At 34.5% G+C, this 17,105-nt stretch overlaps 1 protein-coding gene across 9 annotated transcripts in view; it reads left to right on the forward strand.

Annotated features, from left to right (window-relative positions):
* The window catches only part of LRRC7 (leucine rich repeat containing 7), a 571,671-nt gene that overhangs the window by 289,983 nt on the left and 264,583 nt on the right, over positions 1-17,105 (forward strand). For all 9 annotated transcript variants that reach the window (XR_015254784.1, XM_086717266.1, XM_086717264.1 and 6 more), the window contains one exon: positions 2,106-2,162. Coding sequence is in view for 8 of the 9 variants with exons in the window: in XM_086717266.1 (XP_086573392.1) it covers positions 2,106-2,162 (57 nt within the window). In the remaining variant the exon portion in view is untranslated. The remainder of the gene's footprint in view (positions 1-2,105; positions 2,163-17,105) is intronic.

Raw genomic sequence — 17,105 nt, forward strand, 5'->3', positions numbered from 1 at the left:
GGGTTCGAGCCCCTTGTTAAACTCTGTGCTGACAGTGCAGAGCCTGCTTGGGATTCTCTGTCTTCCCCTCTCTCTGTCCCTCCCCCTGTCTGTGTGTGTGTGTGTGTGTGTGTGTGTGTGTGTGTGTGTGTCTTTCTCTCAAAAAGTAAATAAATAAACATTAAAAGAAAGAACTGTTGGGGTGACTCAGTGGCTCAGTCTGTTGAGCATCTGACTTCAGCTCAGGTCACGATCTCACAGTTTGGTGGGTTTGAGCCCTGCATTGAGCTCTTTGCTGATAGCTCAGAGCCTGTAGCCTGCTTTGGACTCTGTGTCTCCCTCTCTCTGCCCCTCCCCCACTCACACTCTGTCCCTCAAAAATGAATAAATGTTAAAAAATTTTTTAAAAGAACTGTTATTTAAGTCCCTTAACATGTAATAGCCTCATTTTATATACAGAGAGCAAATCAACATTTCCCAAATTCCATTACTTTTGCGGATCATGATATCATACACCTACGAACACAATATAGTTGGACAGTTTTTAAAATTCACAGATCTTCAAAAGAGCATTTACCTAGTTTTTAATGAATTGACATTTCAAAATTTGTCCATATAACTATCTCTGTCCTCTGGTACTGACTCCAGCACTATAATTACACTTTTTTTAATTTATCAAATCAGAGAATATTTATCATACTAGACCATACTTTTATGTGTTAAATTTTTCTCAGTTCTCTTTAGTACTCCTAATGTGAAGGAAGAGATTTGGGCCAACAGAAAACATAATACCAAATCCAAAACCACTTAGAATTAGAATTTAATTTTGTGTAAATTGTCTGCCAAAATATGTTCTACTTTATTATTGTAATCTAAACAGTTGTTTAACCCTCAGCTGGATAGCGTAACAAAAGAATTACTAAATTTGGAGCGCCTGGGTGGCTCCATTGGTTAAGCGTCCTACTCTTAATTTCAGTTCAGGTCATGATCTCATGGTTAGTGAGTTTGAGCCCCACATCAAGCTCTGTGCTGACAGTGCAAAGCCTGCTTGGGATTCTCTCTCTCCCTCTCTTTCTCTGCCCCTCCCCTGCCCTCTCTCTCTTTCAAAATAGATAAATAAAACTAAAAAAAAAAAAAAAAAGAATTACAAAATTTCCTTCCAAAGCCTGAGAATGGTGCCCCTAAAAAGCAAAAGAAGTCACAAAATATCTTCACACTAGTACAAATATTGAGAAGATTTGAGACATATAAATGTTTAAGAAATCTTACTAGTGATATACCCGTGCTCTGAATAACTGAATCACTTTTTTTCATATAGTGATGAGGAGTTTTAAAATTAAAATTAAATTAGAATTTGATAGGAGTCAAAACCCAAAGAAAAGAGGAAGAGACCTAGATGAATATCTAAAAGCCCAGTAAATGTAAGAGACGTAGCTCAAATAGTGAAATATTCCCAAAACACCAAGGATTCAGAGAATCCAATTAATATTTGTTGTAAAGTAGCTTCAACTAAGTACATTTGAAAGCTCAGTTATAGACATTTTAACAATAGTGTGTCTCACACTATAGATCTTAGCAAGTAGGTAAGTATGAAATGTAGGATTCATAGATGAGGAAACTTAAGTTAGGAAGGGTTGATTAATGTACCCAATGTCACAGTGATAGAACATGAAAGAGTCTGGATTTAATCCAGATTTAACCACAAAACTCAAACTTTTAACCACTATACTATGCTATTTGCTATACAAGTTCATTTATAGTCTCTTGAGGGACAGTATTACCATGTTCCAGGGAATACAGCACCTGGTATTAAGTAGATATTTAGTAATCTGTGACATACAATTAAATAACAGTGAATATATTTTTATAAAACATGAAGTTTAGATTACTTGGACCCAGTGGTATCTTTGAATAATCTTTATTTTTAGTAAAATGATATTTGTCATTGTCCAATGTTGATACAACTCTACTTATAACCGATTTGTATAATTCTTTAAAATCTGTAACCATGATGTGTAATGTCCAGACATAGTTGTTTGGATAATACAGTGATACTTGACTCTATCAGAGGAATAGGATTTTATAGAGAAATATTAAGAAGCAATTTTTTTATTCACTTTCTCCAGACTTGTCAAATTGCGAATCTTGGAGTTAAGAGAAAATCATTTGAAAACTCTACCAAAGTAAGTGACTGTGTCTTTTCTAAATTTTGAATTGTGGTTTTTCAGTAATAGGAAAAAAATGACTATTTTTATTTTGGCTATGCATAGCCATTTTGATTGAGTTTATTTTTCTAGTTTCTTCTGAGAGCCTAAAACAGTACAGTAAATTATAAAACATTCACATTAAGAATGTATACTGCTTTATAAAACTGTGTGATTGCAAGTCAATGTGGGAAGAGCCATCTAAGGTTCTTCTCATAGCTGAACACACACACTAGGAAGTTACTTCATTGCAATTTATGAAACTGACATTTTTATAGCTCAAAACAATCAAAATGTTCAAGCTATTCATTTGCTTAATTCTTCAAGTTAATTTATGGGTGGTGATAGTTTTCAGTTTTTAAATCAAGAATATGCAAAAATATTTCATAAAAATGATTAAAATTTTTCTAAAGATCCTAAAATGGTTTGGCAGAAATTTTATACATTCTTTCAAAAACTTTCTTTCTGCTAGTCTATTTAAAATTTGGTTTATATAAAAGCATAGGATATCTTTATGCAAGAACTAATCCCTTAAATTTTACACAGCATGTAGTTTAATAAAATGCTTCTTTTGTCCTGCCTTGCCATATTTATGTCTAATAATAGAATTTTGTATTTACAGAAAAAAATATTTTTGAAAGTCAAACATTATTTAAAATTGGTAATTTTTTGCACAAATAAATCAATATGGCTTGCATATGTTGCTATTAAATTATAGAAAGTACTGTTGTTGGGGTGCCGGAGTGGCTCAGTCAGTTAAGCATCCGACTTCAGCTCAGGTCATGATCTCATGGCTTGTGGGTTCCAGCCCTGCGTCAGGCTCTGCGCTGACAGCTCAGAACCTGGAGCCTGTTTCAGATTCTGTGTCTCCCTCTCTCTCTGCCCCTCCCCCATTCATGCTCTGTCTCTTTCTCTCCCCAAAATAAATAAACTTTTTAAAAAAAATTAAAAAAAAAAAAAAGAAAGTATATGTTGCTATTATTACCCTCCTGGGGTCTTAGAGAAAAATATTGAATACAATTATTAGTTTTCCAACATATCAGTCAGACTTTGAGACCTTTCCTCTGCTGGACCAAAACTCAATTTTACTTTTTACTTTTTAAATTCTTTCCCTAAGCTAACTAGACTGAATTTCATTGATATTTTTTAACCAATATATCAATATAATACCTACAAGTACATTTTATATATGACACTATGTATGAAAATTCTGTCAATGCAATATAAAAAGTTTCAATAATGATATGATCCCATTTAAAAATATATATACATAGAAATAAAACATCTATTCATTCCTCCATATGTGGAAGACAAGGAGAAAACATGAAAAGGAGGAAATGTCTCTATAGATGGACACCATATGCAATTTTGAGTAGCTTTTATCTAAGCTAATGTATTATTATACATAGGTCTAATGGAGGCACCATGTCCCAGGTTGGGGGCATAAACAAAGATGGGAATATGGGAATGTGGTTGGGAGTGTTACTTGTTTAGCAATAATCTGCTAATGCAAATTGCCAAAGTTTCCATCCCTAATGTCTCCATCCCTAATGCTATAAATGTCTACATTTAAAATAGAGTGGAAATATGGCTCAGTGGAAACCAAACCGTAGTGAAAGAGCAGTTATCCCATTTGTGTAAATGTATACATTTAGGTCAAGAAGAAAATATTAAGTATGTGGATGAAAATCCTTTTTCCAGAAAATCCTTTCTGCTTGCAAATAATGGTGTTGATGTGAAATATAACATAAATCTGACACAGATTGTCAGGGTTTTAAGTATATATTTTTAAATAGACATTTTAAATACAAATTAAAATCTGATGTAGCTCTGTTAACTGTTCAGAGTAATGAGTAATGATGCTCATAATTGGTACAGGGGTATTCTTTAGGCTTTGAGAGTATGGCCCACTATCAAACATAATGAAAATTAGTAGGATAACATGGATTTAACTATGTTTGGCATTAAAAAATCTTGTAAAGATGTGTAGAAATGACACTAAGTCTCCTTGGCAGACCGCTATGCATGTATGTTGTAAAGCTGTTATAGTTTTTACATTTAAAAATCATTTTCAAAGTTATGTCCAGTCTACTGTATTATTTTTTAAGTTATAGACAGAAATCTGAAGATCCAAGGGCATGCATAGAATGTGGTGAGAACTGTAGTTTAGCTTTGGTGTCTATAAAATGAGAATTGCATGAAGTTTTATCTTGAATAAAAATAAACTTTTTCACTAAGTATTTTATACAATACCTTCTGAGCACCAATCTAGACCTGTAACTAAGAGATATATGAGAGCTTTCTACTGTCCTTTATTTTGTATTTTCAATGAAAATAAAGGAAAAATGTAATTTTAGGAAAAGCAATTTTAGTTTTAGAACAGTTACTCCAACAAAAGATGGCTCAAGGATACAAATAAGATGCTAAGTCTTTATTGGGTGATCAGTGATTTTCTCTTCTTTTAATTTTGTCTTAAAAATCAGTCTGTGCAAAATGTAAAAATGTTTAAGAATTAAAATATAATATATATTAAAATGTGTATCCTTTAAGTAAACTAGTATTTGGTACATAAGACATTTTGATAGATGCAGATTCTAAGACAAATTCTTTGTTACTAAATACAAGTTAGTATTATAAACTTTCTTATGATGTTCCTTTATCATCATTCTTCTAGGAATATGAATAAGTGAGAAAAAAATTTAATTCCTCAGATACACATTTGCTTAAAAATCCCTGAAATAGTAGGTCTTGATTACATGTAATAATTGAGGATGTTGAACATCTGAAAAAAGTAGATAACCAAAAAGAAAACTTTTAAGTTTCATGGTACAATTTTCCTCATAGCAGAAGTATCTTCTTAATTATATGTTTTTGAGGGGAAGTACAACAAAATGAGTTTGCTCTCATTTTGGAGCTTTTGCACCAGCTATTTCTCTATCTAGAACTCTCCCCGCAAAACCTTGCATGGCTACATCTTCTTTCTGAGTCACATCTTTCTTCAGATGTTGTCTCCTCAGAGGCTTTCTCTGATTACATCACACAAGATTGTCCTTTCTTAGCCTCTGTGCCATTTCACTATTCTTTTTTATTTTCTTCATACCATTTATGGTTCTCTGAATTATTTTGACTCTGTTTACTTGGAAATGATCTCCTTAGGAGAACGTAAGCTCTGTTAAGAAGACTTTTTTTCTCTCTTTCTACTGCTGTATTTTCAGTGCCTAAAACAGTGTCTGGCAAATAGTTGGCACTCACTAAATAAACAAGAATGTTAATACATTGAGTCACGATTAGAAATATCTGTTCTGTGACCTGGACATTTTGTGTCACCTTATTACTTTTCCCCATTGAAAATTATATGAAATATCAAATATTATAACCAGATGAGTCTCTCAATAGCTGATAGCTGAGGCTTGATTTTTAAACCTACATATAATATAATACATACATGAACACACACACACACATATGCACACACATGGTCCCTCAGTGGTTTTAAGTTACATATAATAGCTAAGGCATGACAAGGGAAGTAAGTAATTTCAAGTCAAGTTAAGGAAATTAATATCTGACAACTAAAGAAATGCCCAAAATACTATCACTTATTTCTTTGCTTCTGTCGTTAAAAGATCATACGTTTAGTCAAGAAATGTGTCAGGATAAAAATGAAAGGATATAACAATTTTTAAAATGAAATTTAGCAGTTGTTTCCATGGAAGTAATGTAGCAGCATATAAATAGTGATAATGGTGAGTTATTTATAAATAAAAATTCCCCATATTTGTGAGAATGCCTAAGGGCCCACACAACACATGTATAACTATTTATAGATGGTGCCAAAACATTATACCTTATCTGGACATTCTCTAAGAAAAAAAGATCCCTTGAATTATAAATATAAATTAAAACCAGAGCTACATTAATGCATTATTAATGATAGACATTATATTATGAAAGTCAAGAAAGACTGAGGGGTATTTCTGATTGAAGAACACTAAAGAGACATTTTAACTATGAGCAGTGATTCTGAACTGATTCTTTTTCTCTAAAAATATTATTGGTACCTGGTAACACTTGCATGGACTCTGAGAATTAGATGGTTGCAATGTAACAATGTAAATTTCCTAATTTGGATGGTTGTATTTGATTTGGTTGGAGAATGTTTTTGTGTGTAGGAAATATACACTAAAGTGTGGAATTGATGGGGTACCAGGTTTTCAGTTTACTCTCAAGTGGTTCAGAACAGTTATTTGTAAGGCACTTTGAAACTTTTTAATTTTAAGATTGTTTTAATATAAAGTTTTATTTTAAAAGCTGTTTTAAAGTATAAAATCTTTGAAAAAAAGAAACAGTATCACTGTGGAGAAAATGATCAGCTTCATTTCTGAAATATGTATGTATATAGAGTATAAGGGGAGAGTTTCATTTACATACTAAAATAACTATAAAGATGAATATTTTAGGGATTAAGGTTCTACTTATGTGAAATATTTATCTATATCTATATACATCTATATCTAATCTAGATATAGATATGATTTATTATTTTCCTACGTGAATGGTAACAAATACTCTATAATTATCACTTAAATTTTTATTCATTTGCAAATACGTGTTTTTAGTTTTCATGTCAGTTCATTTTTCTTTTTAAATAAGATTGCTTTATAGGCAGATTTACAAAAATATAATGTACTCATCATGTGTTCTCTTTTAAAACCTCTCTTCTTTTATTATCTATTTTACTACCAGTTATAGTCAGAATAATGAAGAAAAAGTCATAAAATAATATGCAATCTGAACTGGACAGGTGTGACTAAGTCATTTTCTATTCTCATTTCAGGATCCTATTAATGAATTATCTCATTTGGCATTACTGTACAAGTTACTTCAATGAAATACATCAATAGGTTCCTTAGTGCTATTGTAACAAAAAAATTCCATTGTCAGGCACAGCTTACAAGAATAGCTTTTTGATGTTTCTATTAACTCTGTTTTTGTGACTATAATACATAATTGGATACAACGTGTTTTTATAATCATATTACCTTATGCTTTTACCAAGGTATATCAATTTATAAGGCATAATGTTTTGTTAAACACGTTGTACCATCCCATCCTGGGTTATCTTTATTGAAAGCAACACTATGATTGATATGTTAACTAACCAACTAATCATATTAGTGACCTCTGGTTTCAGAGAGTTGCACTTAGAACTAGGTATTTTCTTTACCTCTGCTCATCTGGTCTTATATTTTAAAATAAAATGAAATAAATGATATTTATGGCATCCTGTGTTTAAAAGCATGCTATAAATAATAATGCATTATAATAATGTGATTATTAGAGTCCCTTCTAACATATCAAACATATACCTTCCAAAGATTAACCAAAGGAAAAGCTGTGAGCTCTCTTGACTTTTGAACTAATTGTACTTCTTTCCAGCTTTATGTTTTTAACATAAAATTAAGACTTAGAATATTATAGGGGCGCCTGGGTGGCGCAGTCGGTTAAGCGTCCGACTTCAGCCAGGTCACGATCTCGCGGTCCGGGAGTTCGAGCTCCGCGTCAGGCTCTGGGCTGATGGCTCAGAGCCTGGAGCCTGTTTCCGATTCTGTGTCTCCCTCTCTCTCTGCCCCTCCCCCGTTCATGCTCTGTCTCTCTCTGTCCCAAAAATAAATAAATGTTAAAAAAAAAAAAAAAAGACTTAGAATATTATAGTTAATAAGGTTATGTCAAGTCCAGTCAAGAGATTAGGAGAGGGCACAAAAGCCAAGTAAAACTGTGGAACCAAATCATTTTTTTCAGAGAATTTCAATTAATAGCCACTCTGATCCCTTATGAGTAAATTTTCCAAAAGATGAAAACTGCCTTATATACTAGTGAGGTTGAAAGTGCTATGGCTTCAGTTTCATAAGAGCTTAAGGCTTAGTCTCTCACAGAACAATTAGTGTGTATTTAGTTATATTTCACCTGAGAAGTGCCGTGATGTACTTGAATGAGTTTATACTTTGCTGTTAGACAACTCTAGTTTGGTGTTCAAGCCCTTGCTACTTGGTTATTGATTTACTTAACTTCTCTGAACTTCAGTGTCATCATTTTTAAAGAATACTCAGTGGTCATTACTTCCATTAAACTGGAAAATACGTTTTAGATAAGAGTTGATGAATTGAATCTTGTGATCATCTAAAACTAGAGAAGTATTTAAACAAAAGTTGTTAAATTCTGGCACTTAGAAAACTCAAGTGTATGTTTAAAAATCGCATGAATCATGTTTTTCATTTTATCTCATAAAAATCTCTTTATTAGAAAGGGAATGGTGTTTTTTTATTATTTAGTTTATAACAAAGTCTTAAAAATAATGTGCAATGCTAATATGCCCTTCTTATTTTTTAAGCAGTGTTGTAATGAGAACTAATATAAATCATTGTCTCCCTTTAATAAAAGTATATAAAAACTTTAACTACTTATCAATTCTTAAAGGCTGTTTTTTTTTTTCCATTTTAAGATTGGCAAATCTTTAAAATTGGGTAAATTGAGGAGCTCCTGGATGGCTCAGTCAGTTAAGCATCCTACTGTCAATTTCAGTTCAGGTCATGATTTCACAGTTCATGAGTTCAAGTTCCACATCAGGCTCTGCGCTGGCCATGCAGAGCCTGCTTGGGATTCTCTCTGTCTCTGTCTTTGCCCTTCCCCTGCTCACACACTCTGTCTTTCTCAAAATAAATAAATAAACTTTATAAATGATAAACTGTAGATTGAACTCAAATTTTAAAAGACATGTTAAAAAATAAAAGCTCTCAACAAGCACCATAAGAAACATATCCACCATTTATGACTTCCTGTACTTTTATAAATCCATTCCCTGAATATTTGCAAATTCACGTTATTTAGTGTGAATGATTGCTCTCTTTTATGAATAAATGTAGTATCTTTACTAAAGATATTTTCTGAACATCATAGACCAAATATTGATCTTGGTCTGAGTCTTGGGCCAAAAAAAATACACAAAGACAGAAAAGACCTAGTTAACAGATCTATTCTTATGTTCTCAGATATTAGTTCTGTGGTTGTGAATTGCAAATGTGTACCTGAATTCCATCTCTATATTCTAATAGCCAGATCTCAAATGGAATATTCACCAGTATCAAAACTGAAATCACCTTTATCTCTCTCTTCCAACCATCACTCCGTAGCAAAACAAAACCAAACCAACCAAAACAAAACAGAAATCCCAGGTTTCTAATGATATATTACCTAATGACAGTACCATCCGCCTATTACAGAAATTAGAAATTTCAATCCTCTTTTCCTGTCCTACTGCCCCCAAATCTCCTGGCCATCAACTTATGTCACATGCAAGCACTCTTCCCTTCCTTCTGTCACTGTCTGACTTGAGGTCCTTAACATGACTTGCCTTAACGTCCAGTAACTCCTTCTTCCTCTTCTCTCCCCCCATTGGAATTCATCTTCTGTCATTGTCACAGCTTCCTTACTAAAACACACCATGACACATGTCCATTTAAAAATCTCATGGGGCGCCTGAGTGGCTCAGTTGGTTAAGCCTCCGACTTCAGCTCAGGTCGTGACCTCATGGTTCATGAGTTTGAGCCCCACGTTGGGCTCTGTGCTGACAGCTCAGAGCCTGGCGCCTACTTTGGATTTTGTGTCTCCCTCTCTCTCTGACCTCCCTGGCTCATCCTCTGTCTCTCTCTCAAAAATAAACATTAAAAAAAATTAGAAGCTCACAATGACTGACTGCTTACAGATCTTAGAAGACAAATCTGTCAAGATCCTTCATAGTTTGGAGTCACCATTTCTAATACCATTACTTCTCAACATTATATCCAACAGGATCTCTCTGCTACATCTAATATACGATGCACCTTTGTATTTACAAGCATTTCTTGGTAACTTCCCTGTTTCTGTCCTAAAAACAACAAATCATCCCTTAATTTTCCCATTACTTACACTGTGAAATTAACCATAGATTCTGCATTCAGCGTAGTAGCTTAGGAAATCTCCTAGATATTTTTCAAGGCAAAGTTTTCACAGGAATTTTGCTCTAATTATAGTTTGACTCAAAAACCTTATAATAAGCTTCAGCTCCATAGTCCAGCTATCAACTAAGCAATGTCAAGCAGTATGCTTTTCCTTCCCAATTACAAATTTTGTAATGGTACATAGTCTCAGCAACAGTGGGCACAGAAGAGATTTGGTGAATTGATTTTCATTAGGGCCCTTTTACAGTATTCTATAAATGCACTTAACTTCTAGTAAGTGCAGGAAAACTGAACTTCAAGAGATACGTTTTTCTCCAGCATTTAAAAAGTGTTCCCTGCCATCCATCTTTTGATTTTTACTTTTAAAAAGGACTAGTATATGAATAAATAACAAACTATAGTTGGTTCAATAAGACCAATAAAACAGATGAAATGTATCTAATTCTATAGATATTTTTGCTTTCTTTATGTTTCCACTCTCCTTTCTACTCAAATCAGGGTTAATTCAGGTGTTTTAATATGCAAAATACATCCTAAAAAAGCTTGATTTTCTGCTGAACAAGAGGAATCTTTCTAAGTTGCTATGTTTTCCAGTTTCTATGACAGATAGTGCCATAGCAATTTTAAAAGTAAAAAGTCAATAACTTTATGACATTACTTTCCTTGAATGTATATTTTGTTTTATTATAGTAGTGTGAGACTTTAGGTGTCCTTTCATGGCTTTTAAAAGTTATTATTTCTTCCTTCCCAAATTTCATATTCCATTATGTTTAGTTTTATATTATTTATCCTCAAAAAGATCCCAAACCTATTCCTAACTGCATTGTCTTTCCATCCATTTATTCTTTATATTTAAACTTTATTCAATATGTTAAAAAGACCTATGTTAACATTTAGCATATAATAGCAATCTTTTCTAGATATAAACTCTAATTTTATAAGAATTGAAATAAAATAAATCAGATTGAAATGATATGACTTATCAAGCATTAACTATTCAGATTTATATTTGCTCTAAAAACATGGGATAGAAAATATTATGCTACATGAATTAAAAGGTAAGAATAATACATTTTCTACTAAGAAATATTCAGTGGCAATTTAGATAAATGAATTACTTTTGTGTTTTAATTACATTAAAATGCTATGAAGGCTATTGATTCTTCTGATTATATTGAAACATTTCTAAATTAAACAAATTTCTAAAAGTAAAAAGTTTATTTTGATGAAATGTTTCATGAAATTTCCAGAAGCAAAAGAAAAAGCATTTCTTATGCTAAATAGAATTATAAAGAGTATCTCTTTAATTATTACATCCAACTAAATGGATATACATTTTGAAATGCATACCTAATTTTTAAATTTTTTTTTTAACGTTTATTTATTTTTTTGGGACTGAGAGAGACAGAGCATGAACGGGGGAGGGGCAGAGAGAGAGGGAGACACAGAATCAGAAACAGGCTCCAGGCTCTGAGCCATCAGCCCAGAGCCCGACGCGGGCTCGAACTCACGGACCGTGAGATCGTGACCTGGCTGAAGTCTGACGCTTAATCGACTGCGCCACCCAGGCGCCCCCATACCTAATTTTTATAAAAGAAAGATCTCATACCTGAAGGCACTATTTAAGAGAGAATATATAATTTAAAAACTTTGGTTTTCCATAGCTTGTACAGTAACATGCAAACTACTAAATATAGCATTCAAGGCCCTTCACAGTTTGACTCCTACCTTCCCTCCAACCACCTCTCACTGAATTCTCTAAATATGACTTACAGGTTTGTGTCTCTGCACATTTACTGATACATTCTCACTTCATATAATAAACAAGTCAGTTTAAAAATAATTTTAATTATTTGAAGTTATTTAATTAAAAAGTTATTAAAGGTTTAATTAAAAGTTATTTAATTATTTAATGTTACATGTGTCAGACCCAATCCAGGTGCTAGAGGATATGACAATGAGTAATAGAGACAATGAACGGTAGATTCTCTCTACTTCAATGACTTTCAAGTCTGATGGAGGGAGACAGACAATAAACACAAATAAATAAGAAATTGCTTTAAAGAAAATGGGATGATATTATGGAAAGTGTTTGGTTTTTTTTGGTTTTTATATTTAATTGGTGGGTTGCTGCTTTTGGAGATTTTTGTTTGGTTTTATTTTGTTTGTTTATGGAGTAGGATGGTCAGGGAGACCTTTGTAAAAAGGTGGCATTTGCATTTATTTATTTTTTTTAATCTTTTTTTTTCTTTTTATATATGAAATTTATCGTCAAATTGGTTTCCATACAACACCCAGTGCTCATCCCAAAAGGTGCCCTCCTCAATACCCATCACCCACCCTCTCCTCCCTCCCACCCCCCATCAATCCTTAGTTTGTTCTCAGTTCTCAACAGTCTCTTATGCTTTGGCTCTCTCCCACTCTAACCTCTTTTTTTTTTTTTTTTTTTTTCCTTCCCCTCCCCCATGGGTTCCTGTTAAGTTTCTCAGGATCCACAGAAGAGTGAAACCATATGGTATCTGTCTTTCTCTGTATGGCTTATTTCACTTAGCATCACACTCTCCAGTTCCATCCACGTTGCTACAAAAGGCCATATTTCATTTTTTCTCATTGCCACGTAGTATTCCATTGTGTATATAAACCACAATTTCTTTATCCATTCATCAGTTGATGGACATTTAGGCTCTTTCCATAATTTGGCTATTGTTGAGAGTGCTGCTATGAACATTGGGGTACAAGTGCCCCTATGCGTCAGTACTCCTGTGTCCCTTGGTTAAATTCCTAGCAGTGCTATTGCTGGGTCATAGGGTAGGTCTATTTTTAATTTTCTGAGGAACCTCCACACTGCTTTCCAGAGCGGCTGCACCAATTTGCATTCCCACCAACAGTGCAAGAGGGTTCCCGTTTCTCCACATCCTCTCCAGCATCTATAGTCTCCCGATTTGTTCATTTTGGCCACTCTGACTGGCGTGAGGTGATACCTGAGTGTGGTTTTGATTTGTATTTCCCTGATAAGGAGCGACGCTGAACATCTTTTCATGTGCCTGTTGGCCATCCGGATGTCTTCTTTAGAGAAGTGTCTATTCATGTTTTCTGCCCATTTCTTCACTGGGTTATTTGCTTTTCGGGTGTGGAGTTTGGTGAGCTCTTTATAGATTTTGGATACTAGCCCTTTGTCCGATATGTCATTTGCAAATATCTTTTCCCATTCCGTTGGTTGCCTTTTAGTTTTGTTGGTTGTTTCCTTTGCTGTGCAGAAGCTTTTTATCTTCATAAGGTCCCAGTAATTCACTTTTGCTTTTAATTCCCTTGCCTTTGGGGATGTGTCGAGTAAGAGATTGCTACGGCTGAGGTCAGAGAGGTCTTTTCCTGCTTTCTCCTCTAAGGTTTTGATGGTTTCCTGTCTCACATTCAGGTCCTTGATCCATTTTGAGTTTATTTTTGTGAATGGTGTGAGAAAGTGGTCTAGTTTCAACCTTCTGCATGTTGCTGTCCAGTTCTCCCAGCACCATTTGTTAAAGAGACTGTCTTTTTTCCATTGGATGTTCTTTACTACTTTGTCAAAGATGAGTTGGCCATACGTTTGTGGGTCTAGTTCTGGGGTTTCTATTCTATTCCATTGGTCTCTGTGTCTGTTTTTGTGCCAATACCATGCTGTCTTGATGATGACAGCTTTGTAGTAGAGGCTAAAGTCTGGGATTGTGATGCCTCCTGCTTTGGTCTTCTTCTTCAAAATTACTTTGGCTATTCGGGGCCTTTTGTGGTTCCATATGAATTTTAGGATTGCTTGTTCTAGTTTCGAGAAGAATGCAGGTGCAATTTTGATTGGGATTGCATTGAATGTGTAGATAGCTTTGGGTAGTATTGACATTTTGACAATATTTATTCTTCCAATCCATGAGCAGGGAATGTCTTTCCATTTCTTTAAATCTTCTTCAATTACCTTCATAAGCTTTCTATAATTTTCAGCATACAGATCCTTTACATCTTTGGTTAGATTTATTCCTAGGTATTTTATGCTTTTTGGTGCATATGTGAATGGGATCAGTTTCTTTATTTGTCTTTCTGTTGCTTCATTGTTAGTGTATAAGAATGCAACTGATTTCTGTACATTGATTTTGTATCCTGCCACTTTGCTGAATTCATGTATCAGTTCTAGCAGACTTTTGGTGGAGTCTATCGGATTTTCCATGTATAATATCATGTCATCTGCAAAAAGCGAAAGCTTGACTTCATCTTTGCCAATTTTGATGCCTTTGATTTCCTTTTGTTGTCTGATTGCTGATGCTAGAACTTCCAACACTATGTTAAACAACAGTGGTGAGAGTGGGCATCCCTGTCGTGTTCCTGATCTCAGGGAAAAAGCTCTCAGTTTTTCCCCGTTGAGGATGATGTTAGCTGTGGGCTTTTCATAAATGGCTTTTATGATCTTTAAGTATGTTCCTTCTATCCCGACTTTCTCAAGGGTTTTTATTAAGAAAGGGTGCTGGATTTTGTCAAAGGCCTTTTCTGCATCGATCGACAGGATCATATGGCTTTTCTCTTTTTTTTTGTTAATGTGATGTATCACATTGATTGATTTGCGAATGTTGAACCAGCCCTGCATCCCAGGAATGAATCCCACTTGATCATGGTGAATAATTCTTTTTATATGCCGTTGAATTCGATTTGCTAGTATCTTATTGAGAATTTTTGCATCCATATTCATCAGGGATATTGGCCTGTAGTTCTCTTTTTTTACTGGGTCTCTGTCTGGTTTAGGAATCAAAGTAATACAGGCTTCATAGAATGAGTCTGGAAGTTTTCCTTCCCTTTCTATTTCTTGGAATAGCTTGAGAAGGATAGGTATTATCTCTGCTTTAAACGTCTGGTAGAACTCCCTTGGGAAGCCATCTGGTCCTGGACTCTTATTTGTTGGGAGATTTTTGATAACCGATTCAATTTCTTTGCTGGTTATGGGTTGGTTCAAGCTTTCTATTTCCTCCTGATTGAGTTTTGGAAGAGTGTGGGTGTTCAGGAATTTGTCCATTTCTTCCAGGTTGTCCAATTTGTTGGCATATAATTTTTCATAGTATTCCCTGATAATTGTTTGTATCTCTGAGGGATTGGTTGTCATAATTCCATTTCATTCATGATTTTATCTATTTGGGTCATCTCCCTTTTCTTTTTGAGAAGCCTGGCTAGAGGTTTGTCAATTTTGTTGATTTTTTCAAAAAACCAACTCTTGGTTTCGTTGATCTGCTCTACAGTTTTTTTAGATTCTATATTTTTTATTTCTGCTCTGATCTTTATTATTTCTCTTCTTCTGCTGGGTTTAGGCTGCCTTTGCTGTTCTGCTTCTATTTCCTTTAGGTGTGCTGTTAGATTTTGTATTTGGGATTTTTCTTGTTTCTTGAGATAGGCCTGGATTGCAATGTATTTTCCTCTCAGGACTGCCTTTGCTGCGTCCCAAAGCGTTTGGATTGTTGTATTTTCATTTTCGTTTGTTTCCATGTATTTTTTAATTTCTTCTCTAATTGCCTGGTTGACCCACTCATTCGTTAGTAGGGTGTTCTTTAACCTCCATGCTTTGGGAGGTTTTCCAGACTTTTTTCTGTGGTTGATTTCAAGCTTCATAGCATTGTGGTCTGAAAGTATGCATGGTATGATTTCAATTCTTGTAAACTTATGAAGGGCTGTTTTGTGACCCAGTATATGATCTATCTTGGAGAATGTTCCATGTGCACTCGAGAAGAAAGTATATTCTGTTGCTTTGGGATGCAGAGTTCTAAATAGATCTGTCAAGTCCATCTGATCCAATGTCTCATTCAGGGCCCTTGTTTCTTTATTGACCGTGTGTCTAGATGATCTATCCATTTCTGTAAGTGGGGTGTTAAAGTCCCCTGCAATTACCACATTCTTATCAATAAGGTTGCTTATGTTTATGAGTAATTGTTTTATATATTTGGGCACTCCGGTATTCGGCGCATAGACATTTATCATTGTTAGCTCTTCCTGATGGATAGACCCTGTCACTATTATATAATGTCCTTCTTCATCTCTTGTTACAGCCTTTAATTTCAAGTCTAGTTTGTCTGATATAAGTATGGCTACTCCAGCTTTCTTTTGGCTTCCAGTAGCATGGTAAATAGTTCTCCATCCCCTCACTCTCAATCTAAAGGTGTCCTCAGGTCTAAAATGAGTCTCTTGTAGACAGCAAATAGATGGGTCTTGTTTTTTTATCCATTCTGATACCCTATGTCTTTTGGTTGGCGCATTTAATCCATTTACATTCAGTGTTATTATAGAAAGATATGGGTTTAGAGTCATTGTGATGTCTGTATGTTTTATGCTTGTAGTGATGTCTCTAGTACTTTGTCTCACAGGGTCCCCCTTAGGATCTCTTGGAGGGCTGGTTTAGTGGTGACAAATTCCTTCAGTTTTTGTTTGTTTGGGAAGACCTTTATCTCTCCTTCTATTCTAAATGACAGACTTGCTGGATAAAGGATTCTCGGCTGCATATTTTTTCTGTCTAGCACACTGAAAATCTCGTGCCAATTCTTTCTGGCCTGCCAAGTTTCAAAAGAGAGATCAGTCACGAGTCTTATAGGTCTCCCTTTATATGTGAGGGCACGTTTGCCCCTTGCTGCTTTCAGAATTTTCTCTTATCCTTGTATTTTGCCAGTTTCACTATGATATGTCGTGCAGAAGATTGATTCAAGTTCCGTCTGAAGGGAGTTCTCTGTGCCTCTTGGATTTCAATTCCTTTTTCCTTCCCCACTTCAGGGAAGTTCTCAGCTATTATTTCTTCAAGTACCCCTTCAGCACCTTTCCCTCTCTCTTCCTCCTCTGGGATACCAATTATGCGTAGATTATTTCTTTTTAGTGTATCACTTAGTTCTCTAATTTTCCCCTCATACTCCTGGATTTTTTTATCTCTCTTTTT

Source organism: Puma concolor, chromosome C1 (assembly GCF_028749965.1).
Source record: "Puma concolor isolate L17-30 chromosome C1, mPumCon1.1.hap2, whole genome shotgun sequence".
Classification (NCBI taxonomy): Eukaryota; Metazoa; Chordata; class Mammalia; order Carnivora; family Felidae; genus Puma; species Puma concolor.